Source organism: Salvelinus sp. IW2-2015, linkage group LG15 (assembly GCF_002910315.2).
Source record: "Salvelinus sp. IW2-2015 linkage group LG15, ASM291031v2, whole genome shotgun sequence".
Taxonomy (NCBI): Eukaryota; Metazoa; Chordata; class Actinopteri; order Salmoniformes; family Salmonidae; genus Salvelinus; species Salvelinus sp. IW2-2015.
The window spans coordinates 9,639,111-9,661,623 of NC_036855.1; the positions used below are offsets into that span (position 1 = coordinate 9,639,111).

The 22,513-nt window shown below is 42.2% G+C and overlaps 1 protein-coding gene across 3 annotated transcripts in view; it reads left to right on the forward strand.

The window, feature by feature from the left end:
- Positions 1 to 22,513, forward strand: part of med27 (mediator complex subunit 27) — a 98,116-nt gene that overhangs the window by 4,235 nt on the left and 71,368 nt on the right. For all 3 annotated transcript variants that reach the window (XR_011480991.1, XM_024001932.3, XM_024001933.3), the window contains exon 2: positions 532 to 676. Coding sequence is in view for 2 of the 3 variants with exons in the window: in XM_024001932.3 (XP_023857700.1) it covers positions 532 to 676 (145 nt within the window). In the remaining variant the exon portion in view is untranslated. The remainder of the gene's footprint in view (positions 1 to 531; positions 677 to 22,513) is intronic.

The following is a 22,513-nucleotide window of genomic DNA, read 5'->3' on the forward strand; positions in this document are numbered from 1 at the left end:
ACAGACACAAAAAGATCTCACCTTGTCTAGCATATTCTGTTTTGTAGACATTTGGAAAGTTTACCAACAAAAATTCTGTTTCCATCAGGCCTTCCATGACATTTTGTATCTGACTTACTTTACTCACATAAAAAGGTTGGATGGAAACCTGGTTGAATGTGAAACATTTGTTGCGCTCGCTAGATACTGTTGATGTGAAGGACTCTAACATAAATATTAATCTCCCACAAAGGAATATGCTGAAAAATCAAGATTTTTTTGTGGACTACTTTGCAAAAGTATAAATTACATCAGATTTGTAAAATATTAACAGAAAAGCACTTTTAATTGAAAATATTGGGCATTTGCTATGTGCGCTGTTTTCTTTGGATAGTCTAGTAAATCTTAGATGATTAATACTGTATACATGTGTATTGATATAATTTCTGTGTTGGCTCCATTGTGGTGAATCTATTCTGTTGTCTTTTTATTGATGTGTTAAAGGGAACAACAAGCCTATTCTAACAGCTGCTATTCTATGTACTTGCGTAGTGAATTGGAACGCCTCAGTACGCTGGTTGGCAGACCTTCAGAGAGTCATCCCCTTCACAACAGTGGCCTGCTGAGTCTGGACCCAGTTCAGGACAAGACTCCGCTGTACAGTCAGCTCCTTCAGGCTTACAAGTGGTCTAACAAGGTAGGCTAAGCTTTTCTACTGGGCTAAAAATACAAAATATAAGGCCAGTATTCAGTCGTAGTGCATACTGGATTTTCTGCAATGCAGTTTCCCTCATGTTGTGTGAAATATTGGAATCTTGTGGACTATTTCCTTGGATGTCAATGTGAAGCCCCTCCATCCTTAAAAATATTTGTTTGTATCCCATCTATTATCCCAATTTTAGACATTGTAAACTCATTGATAAAGTAGCTCCCGTTTCCTCCGTGATACGCTTCCAGTGCATTAGCTAAAGACCTACAATGACATGCTAGCATCTCTGTTAGCCAAAAAAACACCTGACCACCCTATTGTTACGAAATTGTTACGTTTTTAAAGCATAGGCTGCTGCTACTCGCTGTTTATTATCTATGCATAGTCACTTTACAAATGATCTCGACTAACCTGTGTCCTCACACATTGACTCGGTACCGGTACCCCCTGTACATAGCCTCGTTATTATGTACATTTGTTGTTACTTTTTGATTGATTTAAAAAAAAAAAACTTTAGTTTATTTAGTAAATATTTTATTAACTCTATTTCTTGAACTGCATTGTTGGTTAAGGGCTTGTAAGTAAGCATTTCACGGTAAGGTTGTAACAAAGAACTTTCTTCTGAAACTCGTCAGTCTATTCTTGTTCTGAGAAATTAAGGCTATTCCATGCGAGAAATTGCCAAGAATCTGAAGATCTCGTGCAACGCTGTCTACTACTCTCTTCACAGAACAGCGCAAACTGGCTCTAACCAGAATAGAAAGAGGAGTGGGAGGCCCCGGTGCACAACTGAGCAAGAAGACAAGTATATTAGTGTCTAGTTTGAGAATCAGACACCTCACATGTCCTCAACTGGCAACTTCATTAAATAGTACCCGCAAAACACCAGTCTCAACGTCAACAGTGAAGATGCGACTCTGAGATGCTGGCCTTCTAGGCAGAGTTGCAAAGAAAAAGCCATATCTCAGACTTGCCAAAAAAAAGAAAAGATTAAGATGGGCAAAAGAACACGGACACTGGACAGAGGAAGACTGGAAAAAGTGTTATAGATAGACTAAGTTTGAGGTGTTCGGATCACAAAGAAGAACATTTGTGAGACGCAGAAAAAATGAAAAGATGCTAGAGGAGTGCTTGACGCCATCTGTCAAGCATGGTGGAGGCAATGCGATGGTCTGGGGGTGCTTTGGTGGTGGTAAAATGGGAGATTTGTACAGGGTAGAAGGGATCTTGAAGAAGGAAGGCTATTACTTCATTTTGCAACGCCATGCCATACCCTGTGGACGGCTCTTAATTGGAGCCAATTTCCTCCTACAACAGGACAATGACCCAAAGCACAGCTCCAAACTATGCAATAACTATTTAGGGAAGAAGTCAGCCGGTATTCTGTCTATAATGGAGTGGCCAGCACAGTCACCGGATCTCAACCCTATTGAGCTGTTGTGGGAGCAGCTTGACCGTACGTAAGAAGTGCCCATCAAGCCAATCCAACTTGTGGGAGGTGCTTCAGGAAGCATGGGGTGAAATCTCTTCAGATTTCCTCAAGAAATTGACAATTAGAATGCCAAAGGTCTGTAAGGCTTTAATTGCTGCAAATGGAGGACACTCTGATGAAAGCAAAGTTTGAAGGACACAATTACTATTTCAATTAAAAATCATTATTTATAACCTTGTCAACGTCTTGACTATATTTCCTATTCATTTTGCAAATATTTTCATGTATGTTTTCATGTGTCAAATCGGAGGGCCTTTTGTCCGGACCTCTGGCAGTCTCTATGGGGGTGCCACAGGGTTCATATCTCGGGCCGACTCTTTTCTCTATATATCAATGATCTTGCTCTTGTGGATCAGGTGATTCTCTGATCCACCTCTACGCAGACAACACCATTCTGTATACTTCTGGCCCTTCTTTGAACACTGTGTTAACAAACCTCCAAACGAGCTTCAATGCCATACATCACTCCTTTCATGGCCTACAACTGCTTTTAAATGCTAGTAAAACTAAATGCATGCTCTTCAACCGATTGCTGCCCGCGCCCGCCCGCCCGACTAGCATTACTACTCTGGACGGTTCTGACTTAGAATATGTGGATAACTACAAATACCTAGGTGTCTGGTTAGACTGTAAACTCTCCTTCCAGACTCACATTAAGCATATCCAATCCAAAATTAAATCTAGAATCGGTTTCCTATTTCGCAAACAAAGCATCCTTCACTCATGCTGCCAAACATACCCTAGTAAAACTGACTATCCTACCGATCCTTGACTTCGGCGATGTCATTTACAGAATAGCCTCCAACACTCTACTCAACAAATTGGATGCAGTCTATCACAGTGCCATCCGTTTCGTCACCAAAGCCCCAAATACTACCCACCACTGCGACTTGTATGCTCTCGTTGGCTGGCCCTCGCTACATATTCGTCGCCAAACCCACTGGCTTCAGGTTATCTTTTTACTCTTTGCTAGGTAAAGCCCCACCTTATCTCAGCTCACTGGTCACCATAGCAACACCCACCCGTAGCACGTGCTCCAGCGGGTATGTTTCACTGGGCATCCCCAAAGCCTTTGGCCACCTTTCCTTCCAATTCTCTGCTGCCAATGACTGGAACGAATTGCAAAAATCACTGAAGCTGGAGACGCAACTACCTCATCACCATATTGTTATTTATTTTATTTTTTTGCTCTTTTGCACTCCAGTATCTCTACTTGCACATCATCATCTGCACATCTATCACTCCAGTGTTAATGCCAAATTGTAATTATTTTGCTTCTTTGGCCTATTTATTGCCTTACCTCTTTAATCTTACTACATTTGCACACATTGTACGTAGATTTTTCTAATGTGTTATTGATGGTACGTTTGTTTATCCCATGTGTAACTCTGTGTTGTTGTTTTTGTCGCACTGATTTGCTTTATCTTGGCCAGGTCACAGTTGTAAATGTGAACTTGTTCTCGACTGGCCTACCTGATTAAATATAGGTGAAATACATCAATGGAAAACAAGGACATTTCTAAGTTACCCCAAACTTTTGAACGGTAGTGTATCTAGCTTATTTTTATTTCAGGGTGACTGTTGCCTTTATTTCGCACTGGAAAGGGTGGTCACTAAGTCACCATTGTGAACTAATATTGTTTTAGAAATAAGATTTTTATGTATCACTGTGACAGTTTTCTGACCATGTTCTGGAGTGCTTGTGATGGAGCCAGTCACAATGTTTGATGTAGCCTAATATAAAAGTCCAGGGCTCTCCTGTTGAGAATGCACAGATGTCTCCCACTCCAGTAGCTGATACACTTGTGCCTGAAGTGATCTTGAACCCCATGTCCCCATTTTCAATGTCCCTTTTCATGGGGTACTTTGGCTTCCTTTGATCACTTGGCTTTCAGAAGAAAATAACTCAATGAATGTTATTTCCCTTACACACAAGACTCCCTCCTAGTGCTCTTATATAGATAAGAGAAAGCAACGTAGCGTGTCTTCATTAAGGAAGATGCAGTGCCTTCAGAAAGTGTTCATACCCCTTGACTTATTCCTCATTTTGTTGTGTTACAGCCTGAATTCAAAATGGATTAAATAACTGTGTTTTTCACCCATCTACACATAATACCCCATAATGACAAAGTGAAAACATGTTTTTAGACATTTTTTCAAATATATTGAAAATTAAATACAGGTATCTAATTTAAATAAGTATTCACACCCCTGAGTCAATACATGTTACAATCACCTTTGGCAGCGATTACAGCTGTGAGTCTTTCTGCCTAAGTCTGTAGAACTTTCCACACCTTGGATTGTACAAGATTTGCCCATTTTATTATTTTCAAAGTCTTTAAGCTCTGTCAAGTTGTTTGTTGATCATTGCTACACAGCCATTTTCATGTCTTGCCATAGATTTTCAAGCCGATTTAAGTCAAGCGTAACTAGACCGCTCAAGGACATTCAATGTTGTCTTGGTAAGCAACTCCAGTGTAGATTTGGCCTGTTTTAGGTTATTGTCCTGCTGAAAGGTGAATTCATCTCCCAGTGTCTGACTGAACCAGATTCCCGGCTAGGATTTTGCCTGTGCTTAGCTCCATTCAGCTTATTTATTTCCCTGAAAAACTCCCCCGTCCTTAACGATTACAAGCGATTACATAACATGATGCAGCCACCACAATTTTTTTTAAATATGGAGAGTGATATTGAGTAATGTATTGGATTTGCCCCAACACTTTGTATCCAAGACAAAAAGTAAGTTGCTTTGCCACGTTTTTTCCTGAATTATACTGAACAAAAAAAATAAATGCAACATGCAACAATTTCAAGATTCTACTGAGTTACAGTTCATATAAGGAAATCAGTCAATTTAAGTAAATAAATTAGGCCCTAATCTGTAGATTTCACATGGCTGGGCAGGGGCGCAGCCATGGGTGGGCCTAGGAGAGCCACTTGGGAGCCAGCCCCAGCCAATCAGAATGGGATTTTCCCCACAAAATGGTGTTATTACAGACAGAAATGCTCCTCAATTTCATCAGCTGTCCGGGTGGCTGGTCCCAGACGATCCCGCATGTGAAGAAGCCGGATGTGGAGTCCTTGGCTGGCGTGGTTACAAGTGGTCTGAGTTTTTTTTTGTCCGTTTCTACGTACTGCCAAATTCTCTAAAATTATGTTGTAGGTGGCTTATGGTAGAGAATTGAACATTCACAAGGTGCACCTGTGTAATGATCATGCTGTTTTAATCAGCTTCTTGATTTGCCACATCTGTCAGGTGGATGGATTAACATGGCAAAGGAGAAATAATCACTAACAGGGACTTAAACAAATTAGTGGCTTCTGCCGCCTGCAAGTTATATAATTTCAGGGAAAATGTGGTCAGTCTGGAATTATGCAATTCTGATATAAAAAAAATAATAGAAGTATCGATATAAATAAATCAATTTTTTTGAAAAATATGGGGGGGAAATGAAATAAATCTATATATTTTTTTATAACAATCTTTTATCTGTCATATTCCATTTTTTTATATAAACATTTTGAATATCTTTCAATAATTGTAATGTTTGATATCAACCTATTTCTGATATCAATAATTAAAATTATTCTGTGTTTAATATATATGTTTTGAATATGATATTGATAATTACATTTTTATATAAAAAATGGAATTACTGATATAACCATTCAAATGGTTGATAGTGAAAATTATATTGATATCAAGAAATACAGTTATTGATATATATTTTAAAACTACTTTGCATACATAATCTGAGCCGTTGCCTTTTTAGGTCCATGACCACCTGAACTTGATCAACGGTTATTGTCTGCTAAAGAAATACAAAAAATACACGTAACTGTCTCCCATTCCAGTGTGTTGCTTTTTTTGCCCAAAGGGAGGATAAAAACAGTTGATCAATAGAAGTTTTCCAGCTATTGATCAGTCGGCTAAGGCTGCATACCTCTGCTGTCTTTTCCCATGTCTCTATCTGACTTGCTTGCCAACTTGATTCCTCACGGTCATGGGCAGAGGGCACCCACCCAAATCCACTGTGAAGTTTCACTTCTTATGGTAGTTTGTCTCACGTCAACGGTACTTTCATTCATCATTACCAGTGCATATGGAACTCCGGATGTTGTTGAACTGCTTTTTGGATGTATGCTGAACAAAAATATAAATGCAACATGCAACAATTTCAAAGATTTTACTGAGTTACCGTTCATATAAGGAAATAAATGTATTAAATCTGTAACGTTCTTTGCTTCACGGAAACATGGCTCACTCGAGACACGCTATCGGAATCTGTAGAGCCAGCTGGTTTCTTCACGCATCGCGCCGACAGAAACAAGCATCTTTCTGGTAAGAAGAAGAGCGGGGGAGGGGTATCCCTTATGATTAACGAGACGTGGTGTGATCATAACAACATACAGGAACTCAAGTCCTTCTGTTCACCTGACTTAGAATTCCTCACAATCAAATGTCGACCGCATTATCTACCAAGAGAATTCTCTTCGATTATAATCACAGCCGCATATATTCCCCCCCAAGCAGACACATCGATGGCCCTGAACAAACTTCATTTGACTCTATGTAAACTGGAAACCACATATCCTGAGGCTGCATTCATTGTAGCTGGGGATTTTAACAAGGCTAATCTGAAAACAAGGCTCCCTAAATTCTATCAGCATATCGATTGTGCAACCAGGGCTGGTAAAACCCTGGATCATTGTTATTCTAACTTCTGCGACGCATATAAGGCCCTCCCCCGCCCTCCTTTCGGAAAAGCTGACCACGACTCCATTTTGTTGCTCCCAGCCTATAGACGGAAACTAAAACAGGAAGCTCACGCGCTCAAGGCAGGTTCAATGCTGGTCCGACCAATCTGATTCCACGCTTCAAGATTGCTTCGATCACGTGGACTGGGATATGTTCCGCATTGTGTCAAACAACAACATTGACGAATACGCTGATTCGGTGAGCGAGTTTATTAGCAAGTGCATCGGCGATGTCGTACCCACAGCAACTATTAAAACATTCCCAAACCAGAAACCGTGGATTGATGGCAGCATTCGCGCAAAACTGAAAGCGCGAACCACTGCTTTTAATCAGGGCAAGGTGACTGGAAACATGACCAAATACAAACAGTGTAGCTATTCCCTCCAAGGCAATCAAACAAGCTAAGCGTCAGTATAGAGACAAAGTAGAGTCGCAATTCAACGGCTCAGACACAAGAGGTATGTGGCAGGGTCTACAGTCAATCACAGACTACAAAAAGAAAACCAGCCTCGTCGCGGACCAGGATGTCTTGCTCCCAGACAGACTAAACTTCTTTGCTTGCTTTGAGGACAACACAGTGCCACTGACACGGCCCGCTACCAAAACCTGCAGATTCTCCTTCACTGCAGCCGACGTGGCATCCCCAGCTGCGTCCTCAGAGCATGCGCAGACCAGCTGGCTGGTGTCTTTACGGACATATTCAATCAATCCTTATCCCAGTCTGCTGTTCCCACATGCTTCAAGAGGGCCACCATTGTTCCTGATCCCAAGAAAGCTAAGGTAACTGAGCTAAACGACTACCGCCCCGTAGTACTCACTTCCGTCATCATGAAGTGCTTTGAGAGACTAGTCAAGGACCATATCACCTCCACCCTAGACCCACTCCAATTTGCTTACTCCCCCAATAGGTCCACAGACGATGCAATCGCAACCACACTGCACACTGCCCTAACCCATCTGGACAAGAGGAATACCTATGTGAGAATGCTGTTCATCAGCTCAGCATTTAACACCATACTACCCTCCAAACTCGTCATCAAGCTCAAAACCCTGGGTCTCGACCCCGCCCTGTGCAACTGGGTACTGGACTTCCTGACGGGCCGCCCCCAGGTGGTGAGGGTAGGTAACAACATCTCCATCCCGCTGATCCTCAACATTGGGGCCCCACAAGGGTGCGTTCTGAGCCCTCTCCTGTACTCCCTGTTCACCCACGGCTGCGTGGCCACGCACGCCTCCAACTCAATCATCACGTTTGCAGACGACACTACAGTGGTATGCTTGATTACCAACAACAACGAGACGGCCTACAGGGAGGAGGTGAGGGCCCTCTGAGTGTGGTGTCAGGAAAATAACTTCACACTCAACGTCAACAAAACAAAGGAGATGATCGTGAACTTCAGGAAACAGCAGAGGGAGCACCCCCCCCCCCMCCCCCTATCCACATCAACGGGACCGCAGTGAATAAGGTGGAAAGCTTCAAGTTCCTCGGTGTACACATCACTGACAAACTGAAATGGTTCACCCACACAGACAGCGGGGTGAAGAAGGCGCAGCAGCGCCTCTTCAACCTCAGGAGGCTGAAGAAATTCAGCTTGTCACCAAAAGCACTCACAAACTTTTACAGATGCACAATCGAGAGCATCCTGTCAGGCTGTATCACCGCCTGGTACGGCAACTGCTCCGCCCACAACCGTAAGGCTCTCCAGAGGGTAGTGAGGTCTGCACAACGCATCACCGGGGGCAAACTACCTGCCCTCCAGGACACACCCGATGTCAGTACAGGTGCATCATTCCTCTCCTTAAAGTACAATATTCTGTGTAAAAGAGAAAGACTTGCACAGTGGTTGGTGAAGGGAGGGAGGTGTCTTTGTCCATATTCTCCCCACCTCCACCCCTCTCTGGTGTTTTTTTCCCAGCCCACAGCCCAGGCGTGAAGCAGAGTTGTAGGGAGATTAGCTCTGTCTCCCCCACGCCTCCAGAGGGGTCCACAGAAGGGCCGGGGCTCTGGTGCAGGAGTATCGACGCTCCCCGTGCACTTGGCCAAAGACTACAGCACTGACCCTTTCTCCTGCATTCTTTATGTTAATGTAAACACAATTGATTAGAGAATTACCAGTTCCGCAAATATAAAGGAAGCAACAAACAAAAAAAGTTTGCACAGTTGTGCTGTGACTCATGTGTGCACAAATGGTAGGCTATACCCAAGCTAGTGGTAAACCAAGGTCATTAACAAGGGTAGATGATGCTTCTGGAATTGCCATTCATCTCGGGTTCTTTTTCTCCATGAATTGCTTTCCAGGATATTCAATAACATGGATTGTAGTTCTCATAAAATGATAACTAAGTGTGGAAAATGATACAGCCTGGTTTAGAAATACAACCAGATTTCAAGACGGGATGTATGCAAGAATGAGTAAACAAACATTTCATTAAAGGGAAACATGTTCAGCCCACGGCTACTACTTGTCACTCACCATAGCCCAACCATAGATATGTTCAGTTTGAGAAAGCTCAAGGTCCATTTTGTCCTGAGGCCTAGACTATTATGTTTAATAAAAACATATTTTTCTTCCTATTGCTCTAATGTAAGGTGACCATGTAGCTCACTTGGTAGCCTGTTTGCCCTGTCATGTTCTTTTTGGCCTTAAGCAAGGTGAATTATATATTAGCCAACTCCTCTGACTGCTGTTTCACTGTGCGAAAATACACACAAGCTCCTACACTGATACATAATAAGTTTTCTAAAACTATTACATTGAAATCTAATTGTATTTGTCACAGGTGTAGATTAACAGGGAAATGCTTACTTGCGGGCCCCAACAATGCAGAGAGAAAAATAATAGAAAGATGATATCATGAGGAGTAAATACACAATGAGTAACAATAACTTGGCTATACACTGAGTATACCAAACATTAGGAACACCTTCCTAATATTGAGTTTCGCCCCCCTCCCTTTTGCCCTCAGAACAGCTTCAATTTGTCGGGGCATGAACAATCTACAAGGTGTCGAAAGTGTTCCACAGGGAGGCTGGCCCATGTTGACTCCAATGCTACCCACAGGTATGTCAAGTTGGCTGGATGTCCTTTGGGTTTTGGACTATTTTTGATACACACGGGAAACTGTTGAGTGTGAAAAACCCAGCAGCGTTGCAGTTCTTGATATAAACCAGTGTGCTTGGCACCTACTACCATACCCAGTTCAAAGGTACTTTTGTCTTGCCCATTCACCCTCTGAATGGCACACACACACAATCCATGTCTCAATTCTCTCAAGGCTTAAAAATCCTTCTTCAACCTGTCTCCTCTCCATCTACACTGCTTGAAGTGGATTTAACGAGTGACCTCAAAAAGAGAGCATAGCTTTCACCTGGTCAATCTATCATTGATAGAGTAGGTGTTCCTAATGTTTTGTACACTCAGTGGATACACATGTACAGGGGTACAAGGTAATTGAGGTAGATATGTACATATAGGTAGGGGTAAAGTGACTTAGCAACAGGATAGATAATAAGCAGTATTAGTATTATAAGCAGCATTCTGATCCAAATCCAAAATGCTTGTGACAAAGACCTTTCATGTTTAAGACCATGGGCTACGTGCCAGTGAAAATAATATCTTGGTTTGTTAACTACATCAGTCTTGACTGCTAAATCAATGCGTTAGCCTACATTATTTTAGTCCATAATTGAATCGTGATTCCATCACACCTCATTCTCTTAGGTCAGAGGTCGGCAACCCGTGATTTTTGGTTTTAGTTAAAACAGTATAATAAATATTGATTACAATCAAACCTGTTTGTATTATAATACTTGTATCTGTGCTTTATTATTCAATTTCATGTGGCTTGATGTGGGTATTTCAATTAATCACTGGAGTACAATATTTCCTTTTGTTGGTAGGTTTTTAAATCCAAAAAGTAACATCACTCCTGTAGCATATTTAATGTATGTTCAAGAGTTTCGATTCTCCGTGCAACTTCACCAGACAGCCATTGTGTCCACTACTCTGTGGCCCTGAACGTCAGATTTCATGGTAATTTGATCCGACTGCTATCCGTGGTGCTGAATATCATATATTGCTGCTATTGTGCTCGAAAGGGCTGGAATTTATTTTGCGTCTCCCTCAACAGGTGACATCAATAAGAGATCATAGCTTTCACCTGGATTCACCTGGTCAGTCTGTCATGGAAAGAGCGTGTTTTGTACACTCAGTGTATATATACATTATTTTAATAAGGACACTAAGGTTCATTGTTCCACTGAAGAGTATGAATTAGGCTGTTTGAGAAGATTTAAATCCTAAGTAACATGTACGCTCATTGTTTGATGTACAATATACAGTGCATTTGGAAAGTATTCAGACCTCTGGACTTTTTCCAAATTTTGTTACTTTACAGCGTTATTCTAAAATTGATGAAATCAATTATTTTCCTCATCAATCTATACACAATACCCCATGATGACTAAGCAAAACAGGTTTTTAGACATTTTTGCAAATTAATTATTTACAGTTGAAGTCGGAAGTTTACATACACACCTTGGCCAAATACATTTAAACTCAGTTTTTCACAATTCCTGACATTTAATCCGAGTAAAAATTCCCTGTTTTAGGTCAGTTAGGATCACCACTTTATTTTAAGAATGTGAAATGTCAGAATAATAGTAGAGAGAATGATTAATTTCAGCTTTAATTTCTTTGATCACATTCCCAGTGGGTCAGAAGTTTACATGTACTCAATTAGTATTTGTTAGCATTGCCTTTAAATTGTTTAACTTGGGTCAAACGTTTCAGGTAGCCTTCCACAAGCTTCCCACAATAAGTTGGGTGAATTTTGGCCCATTCCTCCTGACAGAGCTGGTGTAACTGAGTCAGGTTTGTAGCCCTCCTTGCTCACACACGCTTTTTCAGTTTTGCCCACACAATTTCTATGGGATTGAGGTCAGGGCTTTGTGATGGACACTCCAATACCTTGACTTTGTTGTGCTTAAGCCATTTTGCCACAACTTTGGAAGTATGCTTGGGGTCATTGTCCATTTGGAAGACCCATTTGCGACCAAGCTTTAAGGAGAAGTGTATCTAAAGTTTAATGTATAATAGCTGTATTTTCATCAACATTTATTATGAGTATTTCTGTGAATTCATGTGGCTCTCTGCAATATCACTGCATGTTTTGGAACTACTGAATCTAACACGCCAATGTAAAATAAGATTTTTTGATATAAATATGAACTTTACCGAACAAAACATACATGTATTGTGTAACATGAAGTCCAATGAGTGTCATCTGATGAAGATCATCAAAGGTTAGTGATTAATTTTTATCTCTATTTGTGCTTTTTGTGACTCCCCTCTTTGGCGGGAAAAATGGCTGGGTTTATCTGTGACTTGGTGGTAACCTAACAATCGTTTGTGGAGCTTTCGCTGTAAAGCATTTTTGAAATCAGACACTGTGGCTGGATTAACGAGAATTTTATCTTTAAAATGGTGCCTAATACTTGTATGTTTGAGAAATTTGATTTCTGAGATTTCTGTTGTTTTGTATTTGGCGCCCTGCAATTTTATTGGCTCTTGGCGAGGGGTTCCACTAGCTGTCCTAGACAGGTTAACTTCCTGACTGATGTCTTGAGATGTTGCTTAAATATATCCACATAAATGTCCTCCCTCGTGATGCCATCTATTTTGTGAAGTGCACCAGTCCCTGCTACAGCAAAGCACCCCCACAACATGATGCTGCCACCCTCGTGCTTCACGGTTGGGATGGTGTTCTTCGGCTTGCAAGCATCCCCCTTTTTCCTCCAAACATAACGATGGTCATTATGGCCAAACAGTTCTATTTTTGTTTCATCAGACCAAAAGACATTTCTCCAAATAGTACGATCTTTGTCCCCATGTGCAGTTGCAAATTGTAGTCTGGCTTTTTTATGGCGGTTTTGAAGCAGTGGCTTCTTCCTTGCTGACCTGCATTTTAGGTTAGGTCGATATAGGACTTGTTTTACTGTGGATGTAGACACTTTTGTACCAGTTTCCTACAGCATCTTCACAAGGTCCTTGGCTGTTGTTCTGGGATTGATTTGCACTTTTCGCACCAAAGTACGTTCATCTCTAGGAAGCAGAACGTGTACTATTGTTTGTACAGATAAACATGGTACCTTCAGGCGTTTGGAAATTGCTTCCAATGGATGAACCCGACTTGTGGAGGTCTACAACTTTTTTTCTGAGGTCTTGGCTGATTTCTTTTGATTTTACAATGATGTCAAGCAAAGAGGCACTGAGTTTGAAAGTAGGCCTTGAAATACATCCACAGGTAGACCTCCAATTAACTCAAATGATGTCAATTAGCCTTTCAGAAGCTTCTAAAGCCATGACATAACTTTCTGGAACTGTCCAAGCTGTTTAAAAGACACAGTCAACTTAGTGCATGTAAACTTCTGACCCACTGGAATTGTGATACAGTGAATTATAAGTGAAATAATCTGTCTGTAAACAATTGTTGGAAAAAGGACTTGCCGACTTGCCAAAACTATAGTTTGTTAACAAGAAATTTATGGAGTGGTTGAAAAACGAGTTTTAATGACTCCAACATAAGTGTATGTTAACTTCCGACTTCAACTGTTTATAGTCTTAATTCCATTCCTTCAGATGTGTGTATTTTGTGAAATTGTTAGATATTACTTGTTAGATATTACTGCACTGTTGGAGATAGAAACAAGTTTTTCACTACACCCGTAATAACATCTGCTTAACACGTGACAAATAAAATTTGATTTGTACTTTCCTCCATCTTTCCCTCAATCCTTACTATTCTCCAAGTCTCTGACGCTGAAAAACATCCCTGCAGCATGATGCTGCCACCACCACCATGCTTCACCGTAGGGATGGCGCCAGGTTTCTTCCAGTTGTGATGCTTGGCATTCAGGCAAAAGGGTTCAATCTTGGTTTCATCAGTGCCTTTTGGCAAACTCCAAGTGGGCTGTCATGTGCCTTTTACTGAGGAGTGGCTTCCGTCTGCCAACTCTACCACAAAGGCCTGACTGGTGGAGTGCTGCAAGATGGTTGTCCTATGGAAGGTTCTCCCATCTCCACAGAGGAACTCGAGCAATGTCAGAGTGACCATCAGGTTCTTGGTCACCTCCCTGACCAATGCCCTTCTCCCCCGATTGCTCAGTTTGGCCAGGCGGCCAGCTCTAAGAAGAGTCTTGGTGGTTATGGTATGGGCAGGCATAAGCTACGGACAATGAACACAATTGCATTATATCAAGGTTAATGGGAATGCACAAAAATAGCGTGACTAGATTCTTAGGTCCATTGCGAGGCCATTTTTTTTTTTTAAAGGTATCTATGACCAACAGATGCATATCTGTATTCACAGTTATGTGAAATCCATAGATTAGGGCCTAAGGAAGTTATTTAAATTGACTGATTTCCTCATTTGAACTGTAACTCCTTAATAATCAATGAAATTGTTGCATGTTGCTTTTATATTTATGTTCTGTATATATACACACACACTACATGACCAAATGTTTGTGGACAACAGCTCGTTGAACATCACATTCCAAAATCATGGGCATAAATATGGAATATGCCAACCCCTTGCTGCTATAATAGCCTCCAATCTTCTGGGAAGACTTTCCACTAGATGTTGGAACACCGCTGCCGGGACTTGCTTCCATTCAGCCAAACTGTTGCCACAAAGTTGGAAGCACAGAATCGTCTAGAATGTCACTGTAAGCTGTAGTGTTAAGATTTCCCTTCACTGAAACTAAGGGGCCTAGCCCGAACCATGAAACCATTAATTCCACCTCCACCAAACTTTACAGTTGGCACTATGCGTTCGGGCAGGTAGCGTTCTCATGGCATTCGCCAAACGCAGATTTGTCCGTCAGACTGCCAAATGGTGAAGCGTGATTCATCACTCCAGAGAACGCGTTTCCACTGCTCCAGAGTACAGTTGCGGCGGGCTTTACACCACTCCAGCTGACGCTTGGCATTGCGCATGGGGATCTAAGGCTTGTGTGCCGCAGCTCGGCCATGGAAACCCATTTTATGACGCTCCCGACGAACAGTTCTTGTGCCGACGTTGCTTCCAGAGGCAGTTTGGAACTTGGTAGTGAGTGTTGCAACCAAGGACAGATGATTTGTACGCGCTACAGTACTCTGCGGTCCCGTTCTGTGAGCTTGTGTGGCTTACCACTGCGTGGCTGAGCCGTTGTTGCTCCTGGACCTTTCCACTTCACAATAAGAGCACTTACAGTTGACCGGGGCAGCTCTATCAGGGCAGAATTTTGACAAACTGACTTGTTGGAAAGGTGGCATCCTACAGTGGTGTAAAGTAGTTAAGAAAAATACAAGTACCACTTAAGTAGTTGTTTGGGGTATCTGTACATTACTATTAATCTTTTTGACAACTTTTACCTCACTACATTCATAAAGAAAATTATGTACTTTTTACTCCATACATTTTCCCTGACACCCAAAAGTACTAGCTACATTTTGAATGCTTAGGACAGGAAAATTGTCTAATTAACACACTTATCAAGAGAACATCCCTGGTCATCCCTACTGCCTCTGATCTGGCGGACTCACTAAACACATGCTTCGTTTGTAAATTATGTCCAAGTTGGAGTGTGCCCCTGGCTATCTGTAAATAAATCCACTAGAACATGTGGCCAGCTGCTTTGCTTAATATAAGGAATTTGAAACAATATTTTTATCTTGATACTTAAGTATATTTAAAACCAAATACTATTGTCTGACAATTGGGTACTTTTTCCCACCACTGGCATCCTATGATGGTGTCACGTTGAAAGTCACTGAGCTCTTAAGGCCATTCTATCGGCAATTTTTTTCTATGGAGATTTCATGGCTGTGTGCTCATTTTTTTTTTTTTACACCTGTCAGCAACGGGTGTGGTTGAAATAGCCAAATCCACTAATTTGATGTATATTTTGTGTATATATACAGTACCTGTCAAAAGTTGGCACTCACGTACTCATTCCAGGTTTTTTCTTTATTTTTACTATTTTCTACATTGTAGGATAATAGTGAAGACATCAACACTATGAAATACACACATGGAATCATGTAGTAACCAAAAAAGTGTTAAATCAATATAAACGTTGCAATGATGCCCCTGCTCCTCTTTGCTGCTCGTGTCCCCTCTCGGGCCACCTGTTTGATTTGCTTGTTCAATTGTGGGAGCCCGTGTGAAGTTCTACTGGCCCAATAGTTTTGGTATTACCTTTTCCAGGAATTCGTCCATTCCGGTTGTTCCACAGCTTTAGGGAAATTTACGAAATTAAGATTTGAATGGCAACTGAAGACATCCATCCCATTTAATCTTTCAGTAAGCCCCGTAATTATGTATTTTGTTCATCCACCGTTTTCTGGAGCTTTTCCCGTGGGATATCCTCCAGAGTTAACATGGTTTCGGCCTTCTCTACATGTTTACCCAGCTCAGCCATATCAGTTTAGATTTTTTTAACATCAGATATCTGCTTAGACAGTTTCTCATTGCCAGTGCGAATTTCTGTCAGTAGCGTCTCTAAACTCACTTCGTTAGCTACTCGGTCCATGGTCACAATGTTTAGCTGTGCTTGTTTGTCTCCATTTCTAGATGTAGTATTTGCCATAACATGTAGTTGCCAAGATAACGTTTCAGTTATTTCTTGAATCACCTTCACCCGACTACCTCACGGTCGACATATCGAAAATTGGATAGCTAAAAGCCGGTTTCTGTTTCTAACTGGTAGTTAAATTGCACTTACCTAGTGTCCCTGTTTAAAGGCCCCTCCGTCGCGACGTATCCTGAACGCCCATCTGCGGCCCGCTAATCGTTAGCTGTCTTATCGGCTGCTATCTGAATAGGTCTATCGGACAATTTTCTTGGGTCACTATAACTATATCTATTTTGCCAATTGGACTGGTCCCCTCTACCACACGGAACCCCACTTATCTACCGATGGAAACGCACGAGGTGGCTAAAAACCGACCATCCTCTGCCAGCTTGCTACCCATGGCCCGGCTAGCTGTCTGAATCGCCGTGACCCCAACCAACCTCTACTCACTGGACCCTTATGATCACTCGGCTAAGCATGCCTCTCCTTAATGTCAATATGCCTTGTCCATTGCTGTTCTGGTTAGTGTTTGGCTTATTTCACTGTAGAGCCTCTAGCCCTTCTCATTATACCTTATCCAACTTTTCAGTTCCACCACCCACACATGCGATGACATCACCTGGTTTCAATGATGTTTCTAGAGACAATATCTCTCTCATCATCACTCAATGCCTAGGTTTACATCCACTGTATTCACATCCTACCATACCTTTGTCTGTACATTATACCKTGAAGCTATTTTATCGCCCCCAGAAACCTGCTCCTTTTACTCTCTGTTCCGGACGTCCTAGACGACCAATTCTCATAGCTTTTAGCCGTACCCTTATCCTACTCCTCCTCTGTTCCTCTGGTGATGTAGAGGTGAATCCAGGCCCTGCAGTGCCTAGCTCCACTCCTATTCCCCAGGCGCTCTCTTTTGATGACTTCTGTAACCGTAATAGCCTTGGTTTCATGCATGTTAACATTAGAAGCTAACATGTTAACATCCCTAAGTTTGTTTTATTCACTGCTTTAGCACACTCTGCCAACCCAGATGTCCTAGCCGTGACTGAATCCTGGCTTAGGAAGACCACCAAAAACTCTGAAATCTCCATCCCTAACTACATAATTTTCAGACAAGATAGAACGGCCAAAGGGGGTGGTGTTGCAATCTACTGCAGAGTTCTGTCCTACTATCCAGGTCTGTACCCAAACAATTTGAACTTCTACTTTTAAAAATCCACCTCTCTAAAAACAAGTCTCTCACTGTTGCCACCTGCTATAGACCACCCTCTGCCCCCAGCTGTGCTCTGGACACCATATGTGAACTGATTGCCCCCCATCTATCTTCAGAGCTCGTGCTGCTAGGTGACCTAAACTGGGACATGCTTAACACCCCGGCCATCCTACAATCTAAGCTTGATGCCCTCAATCTCACACAAATTATCAATGAACCCACCAGGTATAACCCCAAAGCCGAAAACACGGGCACCCTCATAGATATCATCCTAACCAACTTGCCCTCTAAATACACCTCTGCTGTTTTCAACCAAGATCTCAGCGATCACTGCCTCATTGCCTGCATCCGTAATGAGTCAGCGGTCAAACGACCTCCACTAATCACTATCAAACGCTCCCTGAAACACTTCCGCGAGCAGGCCTTTCTTATTGACCTGGCCCGGGTATCCTGGAAGGATATTGACCTCATCCCGTCAGTAGAGGATGCCTGGTTATTTTTTTTAAATGCCTTCCTCACCATCTTAAATAAGCATGCCCCATTCAAGAAATGTAGAACCAGGAACAGATATAGCCCTTGGTTATAGCCCCAGACCTGACTGCCCTTAACTTCTTTGGGGTACCCCCCCTTCTTCTCAATTTCCGCCTAAAGACATACCCTAATCTAACTGCCTGTAGCTCAGGCCCAGAAGCAAGGATATGCATATTCTTGGTATCATTTGAAAGGAAACACTCTGAATTTTGTGGAAATGTGAATTGAATGTAGGAGAACATAACACAATAGATCTGGTAGAAGAAAATACAAGGAAATAAACATWYGTTTTCTGTTTTKTATTGTTGCTGCATCATCTTTCAAATGACCAAGAACAGCCAAACATACAGATAGGATGCTGTGGATGATTTTAATGAAGAACATAAGATGGCAACAATAGCTGAGCAAAGTTTTAGACAGATAACTTCAAAAATGAATGAGCTACATGACATTGAGCATGAAGTCACCCAGGTGTCCCACACAAATGTACCCAAGTGGCCGAATTGGTACAGTGATACATTTTGAAGGAAAGAACTATATACAAAATACATAAATGCTATTCTAACACACCCCAAAAAAATAAATATATATACTGTATATGAAAAAAATTATAAAATAAATAAATAATAATAAACAAACAAATAACAAGGGTAACTATTTACACATTTTCTATTTACAATATTGTGAAGACCCTCAGTCCTCTACACAATATTGTGCTGCTGGTGCCATGGCCCATAGCAGTCTCTTTCTGTTGTAAAGCAGAGGCTTACTGAACAGGTGGTGCAGGTGATGGGGCATTTCCTGTGACAAAGGGCACATTTCCTGTGACAAAGGGCACAACGACGTCTCCCTACTGTGCCCTTTTTACCCTGAGGCACATTCATGCCTGCAGAGATGAATCTAGGCAGGTGAACACCACTGGTTGGAGCAGGTGCTGCAGTGGACTTGCTGTAGCTAGCAAGCTCCTGGATGAGCAGCTCCCTGAAGGCTAGCTGTGAGATGGGGGGCTGTCTCTATCAATTTCCTCTATAATTTGGGTTAAATCTGTATACCTAGACTTTGTTTTAGCTATTCCTGATTTATTCGCCATAATTTAAATATATAAACTTGTTAAAAATGCTATTGAATATGTACTGCTATGCGTAACACTCGTGGCTCCGTCAAGTAGGATTTGCAATGGCGAATKAACCTCTYTTACRCCAGAGTTTACGACAAAGGCTGSTCTTCAAAYKTATAACCATTACATATTGCCGTTTACCTYAGCTYATTGGCTATCYTCMAAGCTAGATTTCAAGATGATCAGTGGTCATTGRGCCAAAATACAGTCAATCAACGATAGACCGGTCCTACCATTGGTGCGCAATGAGGTCATTGATTGGTGTCTTCAAATCGGTTTGTTTCGGTCAATACGTCCCRGGAAAAGAGCCATCATGTATGGTTGTGTTAGTAACAACCAGAGGATTGCAATGAAACCAACCATGACTGGATAAACGTTTGTTTAGTGTGTGTAATTACCACGAAYGCTTCGTCCAAAGTTGAATGAGACGGAAATCACGACGCAACCGGTTTACAAATGTTTTGTGTTAGGCTATAAAAACTGATTTTATCAAACAAAACGAACATTCACTGTGTAGTTAGGACACTTGGCATTGCCACCAGAGGAAGATCTTCAATGGTAAGCGATTTATTTTATTCTTATTTCTGACTTTCGTGACACTAATGGAAAATTGGAAAATGCTAGTAATACTTGTGTGTGTGGGGCGCTTACCTCAGAAAATCGCATGTTTGCTTTTGCAGTAAACCTTTTTGAAATCTGACACAGCGACTGGATTAATAAGACGTTCATCTTTTAAATGATGTAAGATACATGTATTTACAAGAATGTTTAATACAACGAATGGTGTATTTAAAATGTTAGCTCTCTGCAGTTTCACCGGATGTTGGCCTGGTGGGACGTTAGCGTCTCACCTACCCTAGAGAAGTTAACCAACACAAAAATATCCTATGGCGTTCTGCATTAGCATCGAACAGCCCCCGTGATATGCAACTTTTCAGGGAAGTTAGAAACCAATATACACAGGCCGTTAGAAAAGCCAAGGCTAGCTTTTTCAAGCAGAAATTTGCTTCCTGCAACACAAGCTCAAAAAAGTTCTGGGACACTGTAAAGTCCATGGAGAATAAGAACACCTCCTCCCAGCTGCCCACTGCACTGAGGATAGGAAACTGTCACCACCGATAAATCCACTACAATTTCTACGGCTGGCCATGCTTTCCACCTGGCTACCCCTACCCCGGGCAACAGCACTGTACCCCCCACAGCAAATCGCCCAAGCCTTCCCCATTTCTCCTTCTCCCAAATCCAGTCAGCTGATTTTCTGAAAGAGCTGCAAAATCTGGACCCCTACAAATCAGCCGGGCTAGACAATCTGGACCCTTTCTAAAAATGATTTGTTGCAACCCCTATTACTAGCCTGTTCAACCTCTCTTTCTTTCGTGTCGTCTGAGATTCCCAAAGATTGGAAAGCAGCTGCGGTCATCCCCCTCTTCAAAGGGGGGGACACTCTTGACCCAAACTGCTACAGACCTATATCTATCCTACCCTGCCTTTCTAAGGTCTTCGAAAGCCAAGTCAACAAACAGATTACCGACCATTTCGAATCCCACCGCACCTTCTCCGCTATGCAATCTGGTTTCAGAGCTGGTCATGGGTGCACCTCAGACACACTCAAGGTCCTAAATGATATCTTAACTGCCATCGATAAGATACAATACTGTGCAGCCGTATTCATCGACCTGGCCAAGGCTTTCGACTCTGTCAATCACCACATCCTCATCGGCAGACTCGATAGCCTTGGTTTCTCAAATGATTGCCTCGCCTGGTTCACCAACTACTTCTCTGATAGAGTTCAGTGTCTCAAATCGGAGGGCCTGTTGTCCGGGCCTCAGGCAGTCTCTATGGGGGTGCCACAGGGTTCAATTCTTGGGCCGACTCTCTTCTCTGTATACATCAATGATGTTGCTCTTGCTGCTGGTGAGTCTCTGATCCACCTCTACGCAGACGACACCGTTCTGTATACTTCTGGCCCTTCTTTGGACACTGTGTTAACAGCCCTCCAGACGAGCTTCAATGCCATACAACTCTTAAATACAAGTAAAACTAAATGCATGCTCTTCAACCGATTGCTGCCTGCACCTGCCCGCCCGTCCAGCATCACTACTCTGGACGGTTCTGACTTAGAATATGTGGACAACTACAAATACCTAGGTGTCTGGTTAGACTGTAAACTCTCCTTCCAGACTCACATCAAAGTTAAATCTAGAATTGGCTTCCTATTTCGCAACAACGCATCCTTCACTCATGCTGCCAAACATACCCTCGTAAAACTGACCATCCTACCGATCCTCGACTTCGACGATGTCATTTACAAAATAGCTTCCAATACCCTACTCAATAAATTGGATGCAGTCTATCACAGTGCCATCCGTTTTGTCACCAAAGCCCCATATACTACCCACCACTGCGATCTGTACGCTCTCGTTGGCTGGCCCTCGCTTCATACTCGTTGCCAAACCCACTGGCTCCAGGTCATCTACAAGACCCTGCTAGGTAACGTCCCCCCTTATCTCAGCTCGCTGGTCACCATAGCAGTACCCACCTGTAGCACGCGCTCCAGCAGGTATATCTTTCTGGTCACCCCCATAGCCAATTCCTCCTTTGGCCGCCTCTCCTTCCAGTTCTCTGCTGCCAATGACTGGAATGAACTACAAAACTCTCTGAAACTGTAAACACTTATCTCCCTCACTAGCTTTAAGCACCAGCTGTCAGAGCAGCTCACAACACCTGTACATAGCCCATCTATAATTTAGCCCAAACAACTACCTCTTCCCCTACTGTATTTATTTATTTTGCTCCTTTGCACCCCATTATTTCTATTTTTACTTTGCACATTCTTCCACTGCAAATCTACCATTCCAGTGTTTTACTTGCTCTAATGTATTTACTTCGCCACCATGGCCTTTTTTGCCTTTACCTCCCTTATCTCACCTCATTTGCTCACATTGTATATAGACTTATTTTTCTACCCTATTATTGACTGTATGTTTGTTTTACTCCATGAGTAACTCTGTGTTGTTGTATGTGTCGAACTGCTTTGCTTTATCTTTGCCAGGTCGCAATTGTAAATGAGAACTTGTTCTCAACTTGCCTA